Source organism: Babylonia areolata, chromosome 28, assembly GCF_041734735.1.
Source record: "Babylonia areolata isolate BAREFJ2019XMU chromosome 28, ASM4173473v1, whole genome shotgun sequence".
NCBI classification, from domain to species: domain Eukaryota; kingdom Metazoa; phylum Mollusca; class Gastropoda; order Neogastropoda; family Buccinidae; genus Babylonia; species Babylonia areolata.
Window position 1 is genome coordinate 7,547,392 of NC_134903.1, and position 14,931 is coordinate 7,562,322.

Below are 14,931 nucleotides of genomic sequence, written 5' to 3' on the forward strand. Positions count from 1 at the left end.
CAATCAGATTTATTTATTCGCAAAAGACATGGGCTGGTCATAAATCAAAATGCAACCCACCTAAAAAAAGAAAAGATTATCATGACATGATACACCACATGATTTCTTATTTCGAAGTTCCTTTACATATCTTATTCTGAAAGTGTAACACATTACCTTTTTATTCAATAGCAGAATTTCAGTTTTGATGTCACATAAATGGATTTTATTGTGGAAAATGGTTTTATGTGGTGTCTGTTCAGATGCTTTTATTCTGTGTTTTACAACTTTCTCATCATGACCGATGTCAATTTCTTCACTTAGAAAATATAGTATCACTACATTCATAGTCACTAAGTTCAATGTTTTATCATTTTGCTTCAAATTTGATGTATATGGAAAACAAAGTAAACAAACAAAACACACACACAACTTTCTCGGTTCTTGTGTGTTGCTGTAAGACTTGCAATGACAAACCAGTAATAGGCCATTGCATAGATTTTCCAGCAATCAGTTTTATTCTTTAAGTGTTAAAAAAAACAATGATATTGTGATGCAAAAACAACAAGAACAGAAAACCATAGTGAATCAATGAATGATTATATTTTCTTCACATTAAAAAAACACCAACAACACATCACCACATACACAGCTGTCGGTGTCTTCTCGATTTCCTTTGTAGTTTGAAAAAAGCAAACAAGCAAAACACACTTTTCAATTTTCTTAATAATAATAAAGATAAATCCCACAACATGCTCAGTCATCACTGACTTCTACATTTCCACTGCACTATTTTTTTTTTTTTTTCAAATCTCATCACAGTGAGGTGTGTTGCTCTAAAATCTGCAGTGGTGTACCTGTGATAGGCCATTACATTGACTTGCCAGTACCACAACCGGTTTCTATATAGTAAGCAGCACTGACTTTAACTTGTGTACCTTGTGAATGGAGAGTGTTACCACTCATGTGTTAATCATTTGATGTCCTGGCATAATTGTTTACTAATTTGAAGTTGAAAAACCACCGAGGTAACCATGTGTTCGTTCTGTATTGTCCATGTATTATGTGTGGCTTGTTCAGGGTTAAAGAGGCTATGCCAGTCTTGAATACATGCTAATTTGTGTTTGCACATTTCTTCTGACTTTGCTGCTGTGTGCACATGTCAAGTGATCAGTATAAGTTAAGGCCCGGTGCTTCATTTTTCAAGGAAGTGTCTGGGTTAGTTCCAATGTACCTTTTTGTTTACCTGTGTGTTAGCTGAATTGGTAGCGTGAGCAGCACTGATTTGAAAATGTGTACCTTGTGAATGGAGAGGTACCTCTCTTTACTATTGGTTTCTTTTGCGTTTATTATTACTGTTGTTGCTTTTTTAGAAAAAAAAGTCAAAATACTGTGACAGAAAAATAGCTCAGTGGGTTCTCTCTGCTGGTGTTCTTGGCCGCTGCTGGTATTTTTGGGGGGTAACCCTGCTGGTGTTCATGGGGGTACTCCTGCTCATTTACAACGAGCCTGTGATTGCACGACTTAGTTTCCATGTGGATTAATAAAGTGTTTTTGATTGACTGATTGATTAGTGTTCTTGGGGATGCCCCTGCTGGTGTTCTTCAGTTCTTGGGGATGCCCATGCTGGTGTTCTTGGGGTACCCCTTCTGGTGTTCTTGGGGATGCCGTCGCTGGTGTTCTTGGGGATGCCGTCGCTGGTGTTCTTGGGGATGCCGTCGCTGGTGTTCTTGGCCCCTGATGGTTTTCTGGGGGATACCACTCTGGTGGTGGCCTTGCTGATGCCTCTTGAGATGCCCCTGGTGATCCCTCTGGTGGTGACCCCTGGTGATCCCTCTGGTGGTGACCCCTGGTGCTGCCCCCTGGTGTTGCCCTTGTTGATGACCCTGCTTCTGGCAGTGCTGTCCCTGAGGACATGGAAATTGACATAATAATCACTTCCACTGCCGCCACCACCCATCATTACCACTACTACCACCCACTGCCATTAACACCAAGTCTCCCAACCATCACTCATCACCACTGCTGCCACCACTATCTGCTGCTATCACTCACAACCAGCACCACCACCACTGCTCAGCACCACACTTGTTCATTTGTGACTGGAAGGCTCACGGTGGTACTGCTTTCAATACTGACTGTGCCTACATGATCTTCAAACCAGTCAGTCATAGATAAATTTCACTAATTTCTAGTTTGGGTACAAAGACTGATTTTAAAAGCAATCCCTCACCTCAAGGCGACCGTGGCCCCATGTTCTGGTCTTCTCCTCGCGTTGACCTCGGTGCTGGTCTCCGTCGACCTAAGTGATGATCTCTGTTGACCTAGGTGCTGATCTCCGTCGACCATGGTGCTGATCTCCGATGACCTTGGTGCTGGTCTGCGTCGAACTTGGTGCTGGTCTCCGATGACCTTGGTGCTGGTCTGCGTCGAACTTGGTGATGATCTCCAATGACCTCGGTGCTGGTCTCCGTCGACCTAGGTGATGATCTCCGATGACCTAGGTGCTGATCTCCGTCGACCTTGGTGCTGGTCTCCGATGACCTTGGTGCTGGTCTCCATCGGCCGGTGCTGATGTCCCCCTGGCGTGTAAGTTTTGATACGTAATTATTATTGTCACTATTCCTTTGTTTTTTTCATACTTTTTATTTAATTTCTGTGCATATCTGCTTACTTATTTTCTTCATCTATTTTAATTTGAATTTTATTTTCATTGCATTTTGTTTGTATACAAACATCGTTATTTTTTATTTGTTTATTTTCTTTTTGTTTATTTATTTACTCATTAATTCAATTATGTATCCATTTATTTGTTTATGCATATCTTTTAATTTTTCCTCAAGGCCTGACTACACACGTTTGGTTACGCTGCTGGTCAAGCATCTCCTTAGCAGATTTGTTAGCAAAGACTGATTTTAAAAGCAATCGCTCACCTCAAGGCCACTGTGGCCCCATGTTCTGGTCTCCTCCTCGCGTTGACCTCGGTGCTGGTCTCCATCGACCTAGGTGCTGATCTGCGATGACCTAGGTGCTGATCTCCGTCGACCATGGTGCTGGTCTCCGATGACCTCAGTGCTGGTCTCTGTCGACCTAGGTGATGATCTCCGATGACCTAGGTGCTGATCTCCATCGACCATGGTGCTGGTCTCCGATGACCTTGGTGCTGGTCTGCGTCAAACTTGGTGCTCTTCTCTGTCGACCTTGGGGCTGGTCTCCGATGACCTTCGTGCTGGTCTCCGATGGCCTTGGTGCTGGTATCCGTCGACCTTGGTGCTGGTCTCCGTTGACCTAGGTGATGATCTCCGATGAACTTGGTGCTGTTCTCCGTCGACCTTGGTGCTGGCCCCCGATGACCTTGGTGCTGGTCTCCGATGACCTTGGTGCTGGTCTCCGTCGACCTTGGTGCTGGTCTCCGATGAACTTGGTGCTGTTCTCCGTCGACCTTGGTGCTGGTTTCCGATGAACTTGGTGCTGTTCTCCGTCGACCTTGGTGCTGGTTTCCGATGAACTTGGTGCTGTTCTCCGTCGACTTTGGTGCTGGTCTCCGATGACCTTGGTGCTGGTCTCCGTCGACCGGTGCTGATGTCCCCCCTGGCGTGGAAGTTTTGATACGTAATTATTATTGTCACTATTCCTTTGTTTTTTTCATACTTTTTCATATTTAATTTCTGTATATATCTGCTTACTTATTTTCTTCATCTATTTGAATTTGAATTTTATTTTCATTGCATTTTGTTTGTATACATATTTCCTTATTTTTTATTTGTTTATTTATTTACTCATTAAATCAATTATGTATCCATTTATTTGTTTATGCACATTTCTTTTAATTTTTCCTGAAAGCCTGACTAAGCAAGTTTGGTTACGCTTCTGGTCAAACTTCTGCTTTGCAGATTTCGTGCAGCGTATATGGATTTGTCTGAACACAGCGACGACATGGAGTAACTGAACAGAACTAAACTGTTTTCAGCACAAAACCGTGTTCGTTCTTTCCTACTTTCCATATGAAACTCGTGTCAAAGCTCTTGATAGGGTTGATCCCATATGCAGGAAGTATAAGCCATAAGCTTTACATATGGACACTATCAAAGGCCTTCTCGAAATCTGTTATATGCTAATACCAACATAGTTTTCTTTTCATAGCTGAGATCAGATCTTAAATGAGGCAATGTGCTGCTTGATGGTTTGGCACACTTGTTCATTTGTGACTGGAAAGCTCACGGTGGTATTGCCTTCAATACTGACTGTGCCTACATGATCTTCACCAGTCAGTCATAGCGAATTTCACTAATTTCTAGTTTGGGTACAAAGTCTGATTTTAAAAGCAATCCCTCACCTCAAGGCGACCGTGGCCCCATGTTCTGGTCTCCTCCTCGCGTTGACTTCGGTGCTGGTCTCCGTCGACCTAGGTGATGATCTCCGTCGACCTAGGTGCTTGTCTCCGACGACCTTGGTGCTGGTCTCTGACGACCTAGGTGCTGGTCTCTGACGACCATGGTGCTGGTCTCTGACGACCTAGGTGCTGGTCTCTGACGACCATGGTGCTGGTCTCTGACGACCTAGGTGCTGGTCTCCGACGACCTTGGTGCTGGTCTGCGTTGACTGGTGCTGATGTCCCCCTGGCGTGGAAGTTTTGATACGTAAGAATGTGTGCGAGTGTGTGTGTAGGGGAGCAGGGGGGGTTGGGAGGTAGGGGTAATCTGGGAAATGGGGACTGCGTGTTTATGTATCGGTGCTCATGTGTTTTTATATGTGGTGTTGGGCCTGTGCACTTTTGTTTATGATTTCATCTCTGTGAAACTGCATGTTTGTTGCATATCTGTTGTATGTATGTATGTGTGTGTGTGAGTGTGTCCGTGTCTGTGTCTATGTTTACATATATTTCGTTATTTATTTATTATTGTCACTATTTTTCAAGTTTGTATTTTTTAGTTTAATTCTTATCTGTGTAACTTGCATATCTGCTGTGTGGTGCAGCGTATATGGATTTGTCTGAACACAGTGACGCTTCAATACTGACTGTGCCAACATGATCTTCGAACCAGTCAGTCATAGCTATATTTCACTAATTTCTAGTGTGGGTACGAAGTTTGATTTTAAAAGCAATCCCTCACCTCAAGGCGACCGTGGCCCCATGTTCTGGTCTCCTCCTCGCGTTGACCTCTGCGCTGGTCTCCGTCGACCTAGGTGATGATCTGCGATGACCTAGGTGCTGATCTCCGTCGATCTAGGTGATGATCTGCGATGACCTAGGTGCTGATCTCCGTCGACCATGGTGCTGATCTCCGATGACCTTGGGGGTGGTCTGCGTCGAACTTGGTGCTGTTCTCCATCGACCTTGGTGCTAGTCTCTGATGACCTAGGTGCTGATCTCCGTCGACCATGGTGCTGGTCTCCGATGACCTTGGTGCTGGTCTCCGTCGACCGGTGCTGGTGTCCCCCTGGCGTGGAAGTTTTGATACGTAATTATCATTGTCACTATTCCTTTGTTTTTTTCATACTTTCTATTTAATTTCCGTGTATATCTGCTTACTTATTTTCTTCATCTATTTGAATTTGAATTTTATTTTCATTGCATTTTGTTTGTATACATATTTCCTTATTTTTTTTATTTCTTTATTTATTTACTCATTAATTCAATTATGTATCCATTTATTTGTTTATGCACATTTCTTTTAATTTTTCCTCAAGGCCTGACTAAGCAAGTTTGGTTACGCTGCTGGTCAAACATCTGCTTTGCAGATTTGGTGCAGCGTATATGGGTTTGTCTGAACACAGTGACGCCTCGGAGTAACTGAACGGAATTGAACTGTTTTCAGCACGAAACTGTGTTCGCTCCATCCTACTTTCCATATGAAACTGTTGTCAAAGCTCTTGACAGGGTCGATCCCATATGCAGGAAGTATAAGTCATACGCTTTACCTGTGGACACTATCAAAGGCCTTCTCGAAATCTGTTATATGCCAATACCAACATAGTTTTCTTTTCATAGCTGAGATCAGATCTTAAATGAGGCAATGTGCTGCTTGATGGTTTGGCACACTTGTTCATTTGTGACCGGAAGGCTCACGGTGGTATTACCTTCAATACTGACTGTGCCTACATGATCTTCAAACCAGTCAGCCATAGCGAAATTTCACTAATTTCTAGTTTGGGTACAAAGTCTGATTTTAAAAGCAATCCCTCACCTCAAGGCCACCGTGGCCCCATGTTCTGGTCTCCTCCTCACGTTGACCTCGGTGCTGGTCTCCGTCGACCTAGGTGATGATCTCCAATGACCTAGGTGCTGATCTCCGTCGACCTTGGTGCTGATCTCCGTCGACCATGGTGCTGATCTCCGATGACCTTGGTGCTGGTCTGCGTTGAACTTGGTGCTGTTCGTCGACCTTGGTGCTGGTCTCCGATGGCCTTGGTGCTGGTCTCCGTCGACCGGTGCTGATGTCACCCTGGCATGGAAGTTTTGATACGTAATTATTATTGTCACTATTCCTTTGTTTTTTTCATACTTTTTATTTAATTTCTGTATATATCTGCTTACTTATTTTCTTCATCTATTTGAATTTGAATTTTATTTTCATTCCATTTTGTTTGTATACACATTTCCTTATTTTTTATTTGTTTATTTATTTACTCATTAAATCAATTATGTATCCATTTATTTGTTTATGCACATTTCTTTTAATTTTTCCTCAAGGCCTGACTAAGCAAGTTTGGTTACGCTGCTGGTCAAACTTCTGCTTCGCAGATTTGGTGCAGCGTATATGGATTTGTCTGAACACAGTGACACCTCGGAGTAACTTAACGGAATTGAACTGTTTTCAGCACGAAACTGTGTTCGCTCCATCCTACTTTCCATATGAAACTGGTGTCAAAGCTCTTGATAGGGTTGATCCCATATGCAGGAAGTATAAGCCATACGCTTTACATGTGGACACTATCAAAGGCCTTCTCGAAATCTGTTATATGCTAATACCAACACAGTTTTCTTTTCGTAGCTGAGTTCAGATCTTAAATGAGGCAATGTGCTGCTTGATAGTTTGGCACACTTGTTCATTTGTGACTGGAAGGCTCACGGTGGTATTGCCTTCAATACTGACTGTGCCTACATGATCTTCACCAGTCAATCATAGCGGAATTTCACTAATTTCTAGTTTTGGTACAAAGTCTGATTTTAAAAGCAATCCCTCACCTCAAGGCCACCGTGGCCCCATGTTCTGGTCTCCTCCTCGCGTTGACCTCGGTGCTGGTCTCCGTCGACCTAGGTGATGATCTCCGATGACCTAGGTGCTGATCGCCGTCGACCATGGTGCCGACCTCCGATGACCTTGGTGCTGGTCTGCGTCGAACTTGGTGCTGGTCTCCGATGACCTTGGTGATGGTCTGCGTCGAACTTGGTGCTGTTCTCTGTCGACCTTTGTGCTTCTCCGATGACCTTGGTGCTGGTCTCCGATGACCTTGGTGCTGGTCTCCGTCGACCTTGATGCTGGTCTCCGATGACCTAGGTGATCATCTCCGATGAACTTGGTGCTGTTCTCCGTCGACCTTGGTGCAGGTCTCCGATGACCTTGGTGCTGGTCTCCGATGACCTTGGTGCTGGTCTCCGATGACCTTGGTGCTGGTCTCCGATGACCTTGGTGCTGGTCTCCGAGGACCTTGGTGCTGGTCTCTGATGAACTTGGTGCTGGTCTCCGTCGACCTTGGTGCTGGTCTCCGATGAACTGGGTGCTGTTCTCAATCGACTTTCGTCCTGGTCTCAGATGAACTTGGTGCTGGTCTCCGATGACCTTGGTGCTGGTCTGCGTCAAACTTGGTGCTGTTCTCTGTCGACCTTGGTGCTGGTCTCCGATGACCTTCGTCCTGGTCTCCGATGACCTTGGTGCTGGTCTCCGATGACCTTGGTGCTGGTGTCCGTCGACCTTGGTGCTGGTCTCCGATGAACTTGGTGCTGTTTTCCGTCGACCTTGGTGCTGGTCTCCGATGAACTTGGTGCTGTTCTCCGTCGACCTAGGTGATGATGTCCGATGACCTAGGTGCCGATCTCCGTCGACCTCGGTGCTGGTCTGCATCGACCTTGGTGCTGGTCTCTGATGAACTTGGTGCTGTTCTCCGTCGACCTTGGTGCTGGTCTCCAATGACCTCGGTGCAGGTCTCCGTCGACCTTGGTGCTGGTCTCTGATGACCTTGGTGCTGGTCTCCGATGAACTTGGTGCTGGTCTCCGATGACCTTGTTCCTGGTGTCCGATGAACTTGGTGCTGTTCTCCGTCGACATTGGTGCTGGTCTCCGATGCGTGGTCCGTGGTGCTGCTCTCCGTCGTCCGTGGTGCTGCACTGCGTCGTCCGTGGTGCTGCACTGCGTCGTCCGTGGTGCTGCACTGCGTCGTCCGTGGTGCTGCACTGCGTAGTCCGTGGTACTGCACTGCGTAGTCGGTGGTGCTGCACTGCGTAGTCCGTGGTGCTGCTCTCCGTCGTCCGTGGTGCTGCACTGCGTCGTCCGTGGTGCTGCACTGCGTGGTCCGTGGTGCTGCACTGCGTGGTCCGTGGTGCTGCACTGCGTGGTCCGTGGTGCTGCACTGCGTCGTCCGTGGTGCTGCACTGCGTAGTCCGTGGTGCTGCTCTCCGTCGTCCGTGGTGCTGCACTGCGTCGTCCGTGGTGCTGCACTGCGTCGTCCGTGGTGCTGCTCTCCGTCGTCCGTGGTGCTGCACTGCGTCGTCCGTGGTGCTGCACTGCGTCGTCCGTGGTGCTGCACTGCGTCGTCCGTGGTGCTGCACTGCGTAGTCCGTGGTGCTGCTCTCCGTCGTCCGTGGTGCTGCACTGCGTGGTCCGTGGTGCTGCACTGCGTGGTCCGTGGTGCTGCACTGCGTCGTCCGTGGTGCTGCACTGCGTCGTCCGTGGTGCTGCTCTCCGTCGTCCGTGGTGCTGCACTGCGTGGTCCGTGGTGCTGCACTGCGTGGTCCGTGGTGCTGCACTGCGTCGTCCGTGGTGCTGCTCTCCGTCGTCCGTGGTGCTGCACTGCGTCGTCCGTGGTGCTGCACTGCGTCGTCCGTGGTGCTGCACTGCGTCGTCCGTGGTGCTGCACTGCGTGGTCCGTGGTGCTGCTCTCCGTCGTCCGTGGTGCTGCACTGCGTCGTCCGTGGTGCTGCACTGCGTCGTCCGTGGTGCTGCACTGCGTGGTCCGTGGTGCTGCACTGCGTGGTCCGTGGTGCTGCTCTCCGTCGTCCGTGGTGCTGCACTGCGTCGTCCGTGGTGCTGCACTGCGTAGTCCTTGGTGCTGCACTGCGTGGTCCGTGGTGCTGCACTGCGTGGTCCGTGGTGCTGCACTGCGTCGTCCGTGGTGCTGCACTGCGTGGTCCGTGGTACTGCACTGCGTAGTCGGTGGTGCTGCACTGCGTAGTCCGTGGTGCTGCTCTCCGTCGTCCGTGGTGCTGCACTGCGTCGTCCGTGGTGCTGCACTGCGTGGTCCGTGGTGCTGCACTGCGTGGTCCGTGGTGCTGCACTGCGTCGTCCGTGGTGCTGGACTGCGTGGTCCGTGGTGCTGCACTGCGTGGTCCGTGGTGCTGCTCTCCGTCGTCCGTGGTGTTGCACTGCGTGGTCCGTGGTGCTGCACTGCGTGGTCCGTGGTGCTGCTCTCCGTCGTCCGTGGTGCTGCACTGCGTCGTCCGTGGTGCTGCACTGCGTCGTCCGTGGTGCTGCACTGCGTGGTCCGTGGTGCTGCTCTCCGTCGTCCGTGGTGCTGCACTGCGTCGTCCGTGGTGCTGCACTGCGTCGTCCGTGGTGCTGCACTGCGTCGTCCGTGGTGCTGCACTGCGTGGTCCGTGGTGCTGCACTGCGTGGTCCGTGGTGCTGCTCTCCGTCGTCCGTGGTGCTGCACTGCGTCGTCCGTGGTGCTGCACTGCGTGGTCCTTGGTGCTGCACTGCGTGGTCCGTGGTGCTGCACTGCGTGGTCCGTGGTGCTGCACTGCGTGGTCCGTGGTGCTGCACTGCGTGGTCCGTGGTGCTGCACTGCGTGGTCCGTGGTGCTGCACTGCGTAGTCCGTGGTACTGCACTGCGTAGTCGGTGGTGCTGCACTGCGTAGTCCGTGGTGCTGCTCTCCGTCGTCCGTGGTGCTGCACTGCGTCGTCCGTGGTGTCTCCGTCGACTTTGGTGCTGGTCTCCGATGACCTTGGTGCTGGTCTCCGTCGACCGGTGCTGATGTCCCCCCTGGCGTGGAAGTTTTGATACGTAATTATTATTGTCACTATTCCTTTGTTTTTTTCATACTTTTTCATATTTAATTTCTGTATATATCTGCTTACTTATTTTCTTCATCTATTTGAATTTGAATTTTATTTTCATTGCATTTTGTTTGTATACATATTTCCTTATTTTTTATTTGTTTATTTATTTACTCATTAAATCAATTATGTATCCATTTATTTGTTTATGCACATTTCTTTTAATTTTTCCTGAAAGCCTGACTAAGCAAGTTTGGTTACGCTTCTGGTCAAACTTCTGCTTTGCAGATTTCGTGCAGCGTATATGGATTTGTCTGAACACAGCGACGACATGGAGTAACTGAACAGAACTAAACTGTTTTCAGCACAAAACCGTGTTCGTTCTTTCCTACTTTCCATATGAAACTCGTGTCAAAGCTCTTGATAGGGTTGATCCCATATGCAGGAAGTATAAGCCATAAGCTTTACATATGGACACTATCAAAGGCCTTCTCGAAATCTGTTATATGCTAATACCAACATAGTTTTCTTTTCATAGCTGAGATCAGATCTTAAATGAGGCAATGTGCTGCTTGATGGTTTGGCACACTTGTTCATTTGTGACTGGAAAGCTCACGGTGGTATTGCCTTCAATACTGACTGTGCCTACATGATCTTCACCAGTCAGTCATAGCGAATTTCACTAATTTCTAGTTTGGGTACAAAGTCTGATTTTAAAAGCAATCCCTCACCTCAAGGCGACCGTGGCCCCATGTTCTGGTCTCCTCCTCGCGTTGACTTCGGTGCTGGTCTCCGTCGACCTAGGTGATGATCTCCGTCGACCTAGGTGCTTGTCTCCGACGACCTTGGTGCTGGTCTCTGACGACCTAGGTGCTGGTCTCTGACGACCATGGTGCTGGTCTCTGACGACCTAGGTGCTGGTCTCTGACGACCATGGTGCTGGTCTCTGACGACCTAGGTGCTGGTCTCCGACGACCTTGGTGCTGGTCTGCGTTGACTGGTGCTGATGTCCCCCTGGCGTGGAAGTTTTGATACGTAAGAATGTGTGCGAGTGTGTGTGTAGGGGAGCAGGGGGGGTTGGGAGGTAGGGGTAATCTGGGAAATGGGGACTGCGTGTTTATGTATCGGTGCTCATGTGTTTTTATATGTGGTGTTGGGCCTGTGCACTTTTGTTTATGATTTCATCTCTGTGAAACTGCATGTTTGTTGCATATCTGTTGTATGTATGTATGTGTGTGTGTGAGTGTGTCCGTGTCTGTGTCTATGTTTACATATATTTCGTTATTTATTTATTATTGTCACTATTTTTCAAGTTTGTATTTTTTAGTTTAATTCTTATCTGTGTAACTTGCATATCTGCTGTGTGGTGCAGCGTATATGGATTTGTCTGAACACAGTGACGCTTCAATACTGACTGTGCCAACATGATCTTCGAACCAGTCAGTCATAGCTATATTTCACTAATTTCTAGTGTGGGTACGAAGTTTGATTTTAAAAGCAATCCCTCACCTCAAGGCGACCGTGGCCCCATGTTCTGGTCTCCTCCTCGCGTTGACCTCTGCGCTGGTCTCCGTCGACCTAGGTGATGATCTGCGATGACCTAGGTGCTGATCTCCGTCGATCTAGGTGATGATCTGCGATGACCTAGGTGCTGATCTCCGTCGACCATGGTGCTGATCTCCGATGACCTTGGGGGTGGTCTGCGTCGAACTTGGTGCTGTTCTCCATCGACCTTGGTGCTAGTCTCTGATGACCTAGGTGCTGATCTCCGTCGACCATGGTGCTGGTCTCCGATGACCTTGGTGCTGGTCTCCGTCGACCGGTGCTGGTGTCCCCCTGGCGTGGAAGTTTTGATACGTAATTATCATTGTCACTATTCCTTTGTTTTTTTCATACTTTCTATTTAATTTCCGTGTATATCTGCTTACTTATTTTCTTCATCTATTTGAATTTGAATTTTATTTTCATTGCATTTTGTTTGTATACATATTTCCTTATTTTTTTTATTTCTTTATTTATTTACTCATTAATTCAATTATGTATCCATTTATTTGTTTATGCACATTTCTTTTAATTTTTCCTCAAGGCCTGACTAAGCAAGTTTGGTTACGCTGCTGGTCAAACATCTGCTTTGCAGATTTGGTGCAGCGTATATGGGTTTGTCTGAACACAGTGACGCCTCGGAGTAACTGAACGGAATTGAACTGTTTTCAGCACGAAACTGTGTTCGCTCCATCCTACTTTCCATATGAAACTGTTGTCAAAGCTCTTGACAGGGTCGATCCCATATGCAGGAAGTATAAGTCATACGCTTTACCTGTGGACACTATCAAAGGCCTTCTCGAAATCTGTTATATGCCAATACCAACATAGTTTTCTTTTCATAGCTGAGATCAGATCTTAAATGAGGCAATGTGCTGCTTGATGGTTTGGCACACTTGTTCATTTGTGACCGGAAGGCTCACGGTGGTATTACCTTCAATACTGACTGTGCCTACATGATCTTCAAACCAGTCAGCCATAGCGAAATTTCACTAATTTCTAGTTTGGGTACAAAGTCTGATTTTAAAAGCAATCCCTCACCTCAAGGCCACCGTGGCCCCATGTTCTGGTCTCCTCCTCACGTTGACCTCGGTGCTGGTCTCCGTCGACCTAGGTGATGATCTCCAATGACCTAGGTGCTGATCTCCGTCGACCTTGGTGCTGATCTCCGTCGACCATGGTGCTGATCTCCGATGACCTTGGTGCTGGTCTGCGTTGAACTTGGTGCTGTTCGTCGACCTTGGTGCTGGTCTCCGATGGCCTTGGTGCTGGTCTCCGTCGACCGGTGCTGATGTCACCCTGGCATGGAAGTTTTGATACGTAATTATTATTGTCACTATTCCTTTGTTTTTTTCATACTTTTTATTTAATTTCTGTATATATCTGCTTACTTATTTTCTTCATCTATTTGAATTTGAATTTTATTTTCATTCCATTTTGTTTGTATACACATTTCCTTATTTTTTATTTGTTTATTTATTTACTCATTAAATCAATTATGTATCCATTTATTTGTTTATGCACATTTCTTTTAATTTTTCCTCAAGGCCTGACTAAGCAAGTTTGGTTACGCTGCTGGTCAAACTTCTGCTTCGCAGATTTGGTGCAGCGTATATGGATTTGTCTGAACACAGTGACACCTCGGAGTAACTTAACGGAATTGAACTGTTTTCAGCACGAAACTGTGTTCGCTCCATCCTACTTTCCATATGAAACTGGTGTCAAAGCTCTTGATAGGGTTGATCCCATATGCAGGAAGTATAAGCCATACGCTTTACATGTGGACACTATCAAAGGCCTTCTCGAAATCTGTTATATGCTAATACCAACACAGTTTTCTTTTCGTAGCTGAGTTCAGATCTTAAATGAGGCAATGTGCTGCTTGATAGTTTGGCACACTTGTTCATTTGTGACTGGAAGGCTCACGGTGGTATTGCCTTCAATACTGACTGTGCCTACATGATCTTCACCAGTCAATCATAGCGGAATTTCACTAATTTCTAGTTTTGGTACAAAGTCTGATTTTAAAAGCAATCCCTCACCTCAAGGCCACCGTGGCCCCATGTTCTGGTCTCCTCCTCGCGTTGACCTCGGTGCTGGTCTCCGTCGACCTAGGTGATGATCTCCGATGACCTAGGTGCTGATCGCCGTCGACCATGGTGCCGACCTCCGATGACCTTGGTGCTGGTCTGCGTCGAACTTGGTGCTGGTCTCCAATGACCTTGGTGATGGTCTGCGTCGAACTTGGTGCTGTTCTCTGTCGACCTTTGTGCTTCTCCGATGACCTTGGTGCTGGTCTCCGATGACGTTGGTGCTGGTCTCCGTCGACCTTGATACTGGTCTCCGATGACCTAGGTGATCATCTCCGATGAACTTGGTGCTGTTCTCCGTCGACCTTGGTGCAGGTCTCCGATGACCTTGGTGCTGGTCTCCGATGACCTTGGTGCTGGTCTCCGATGAACATGGTGCTGGTCTCTGATGACCTTGGTGCTGGTCTCTGATGACCTTGGTGCTGGTCTCCGTCGACCTTGGTGCTGGTCTCCGATGAACTGGGTGCTGTTCTCAATCGACCTTCGTCCTGGTCTCAGATGAACTTGGTGCTGGTCTCCGATGACCTTGGTGCTGGTCTGCGTCAAACTTGGTGCTGTTCTCTGTCGACCTTGGTGCTGGTCTCCGATGACCTTCGTCCTGGTCTCCGATGACCTTGGTGCTGGTCTCCGATGACCTTGGTGCTGGTGTCCGTCGACCTTGGTGCTGGTCTCCGATGAACTTGGTGCTGTTTTCCGTCGACCTTGGTGCTGGTCTCCGATGAACTTGGTGCTGTTCTCCGTCGACCTAGGTGATGATGTCCGATGACCTAGGTGCCGATCTCCGTCGACCTCGGTGCTGGTCTGCATCGACCTTGGTGCTGGTCTCTGATGAACTTGGTGCTGTTCTCCGTCGACCTTGGTGCTGGTCTCCAATGACCTCGGTGCAGGTCTCCGTCGACCTTGGTGCTGGTCTCTGATGACCTTGGTGCTGGTCTCCGATGAACTTGGTGCTGGTCTCCGATGACCTTGTTCCTGGTGTCCGATGAACTTGGTGCTGTTCTCCGTCGACATTGGTGCTGGTCTCCGATGCGTGGTCCGTGGTGCTGCTCTCCGTCGTCCGTGGTGCTGCACTGCGTCGTCCGTGGTGCTGCACTGCGTCGTCCGTG

General features: G+C 48.0%; 1 protein-coding gene across 1 annotated transcript in view; it reads left to right on the forward strand.

Annotated features, from left to right (window-relative positions):
* Positions 1-3,130: 3,130 nt before the first annotated feature.
* LOC143301773 (peptidyl-prolyl cis-trans isomerase-like 3) overlaps positions 3,131-14,931 on the forward strand; it is a 93,974-nt gene continuing 82,173 nt past the window's right edge. Inside the window, exon 1 of the mRNA XM_076616163.1 lies at positions 3,131-3,211. Within this exon, the coding sequence (XP_076472278.1) occupies positions 3,131-3,211 (81 nt within the window). The remainder of the gene's footprint in view (positions 3,212-14,931) is intronic.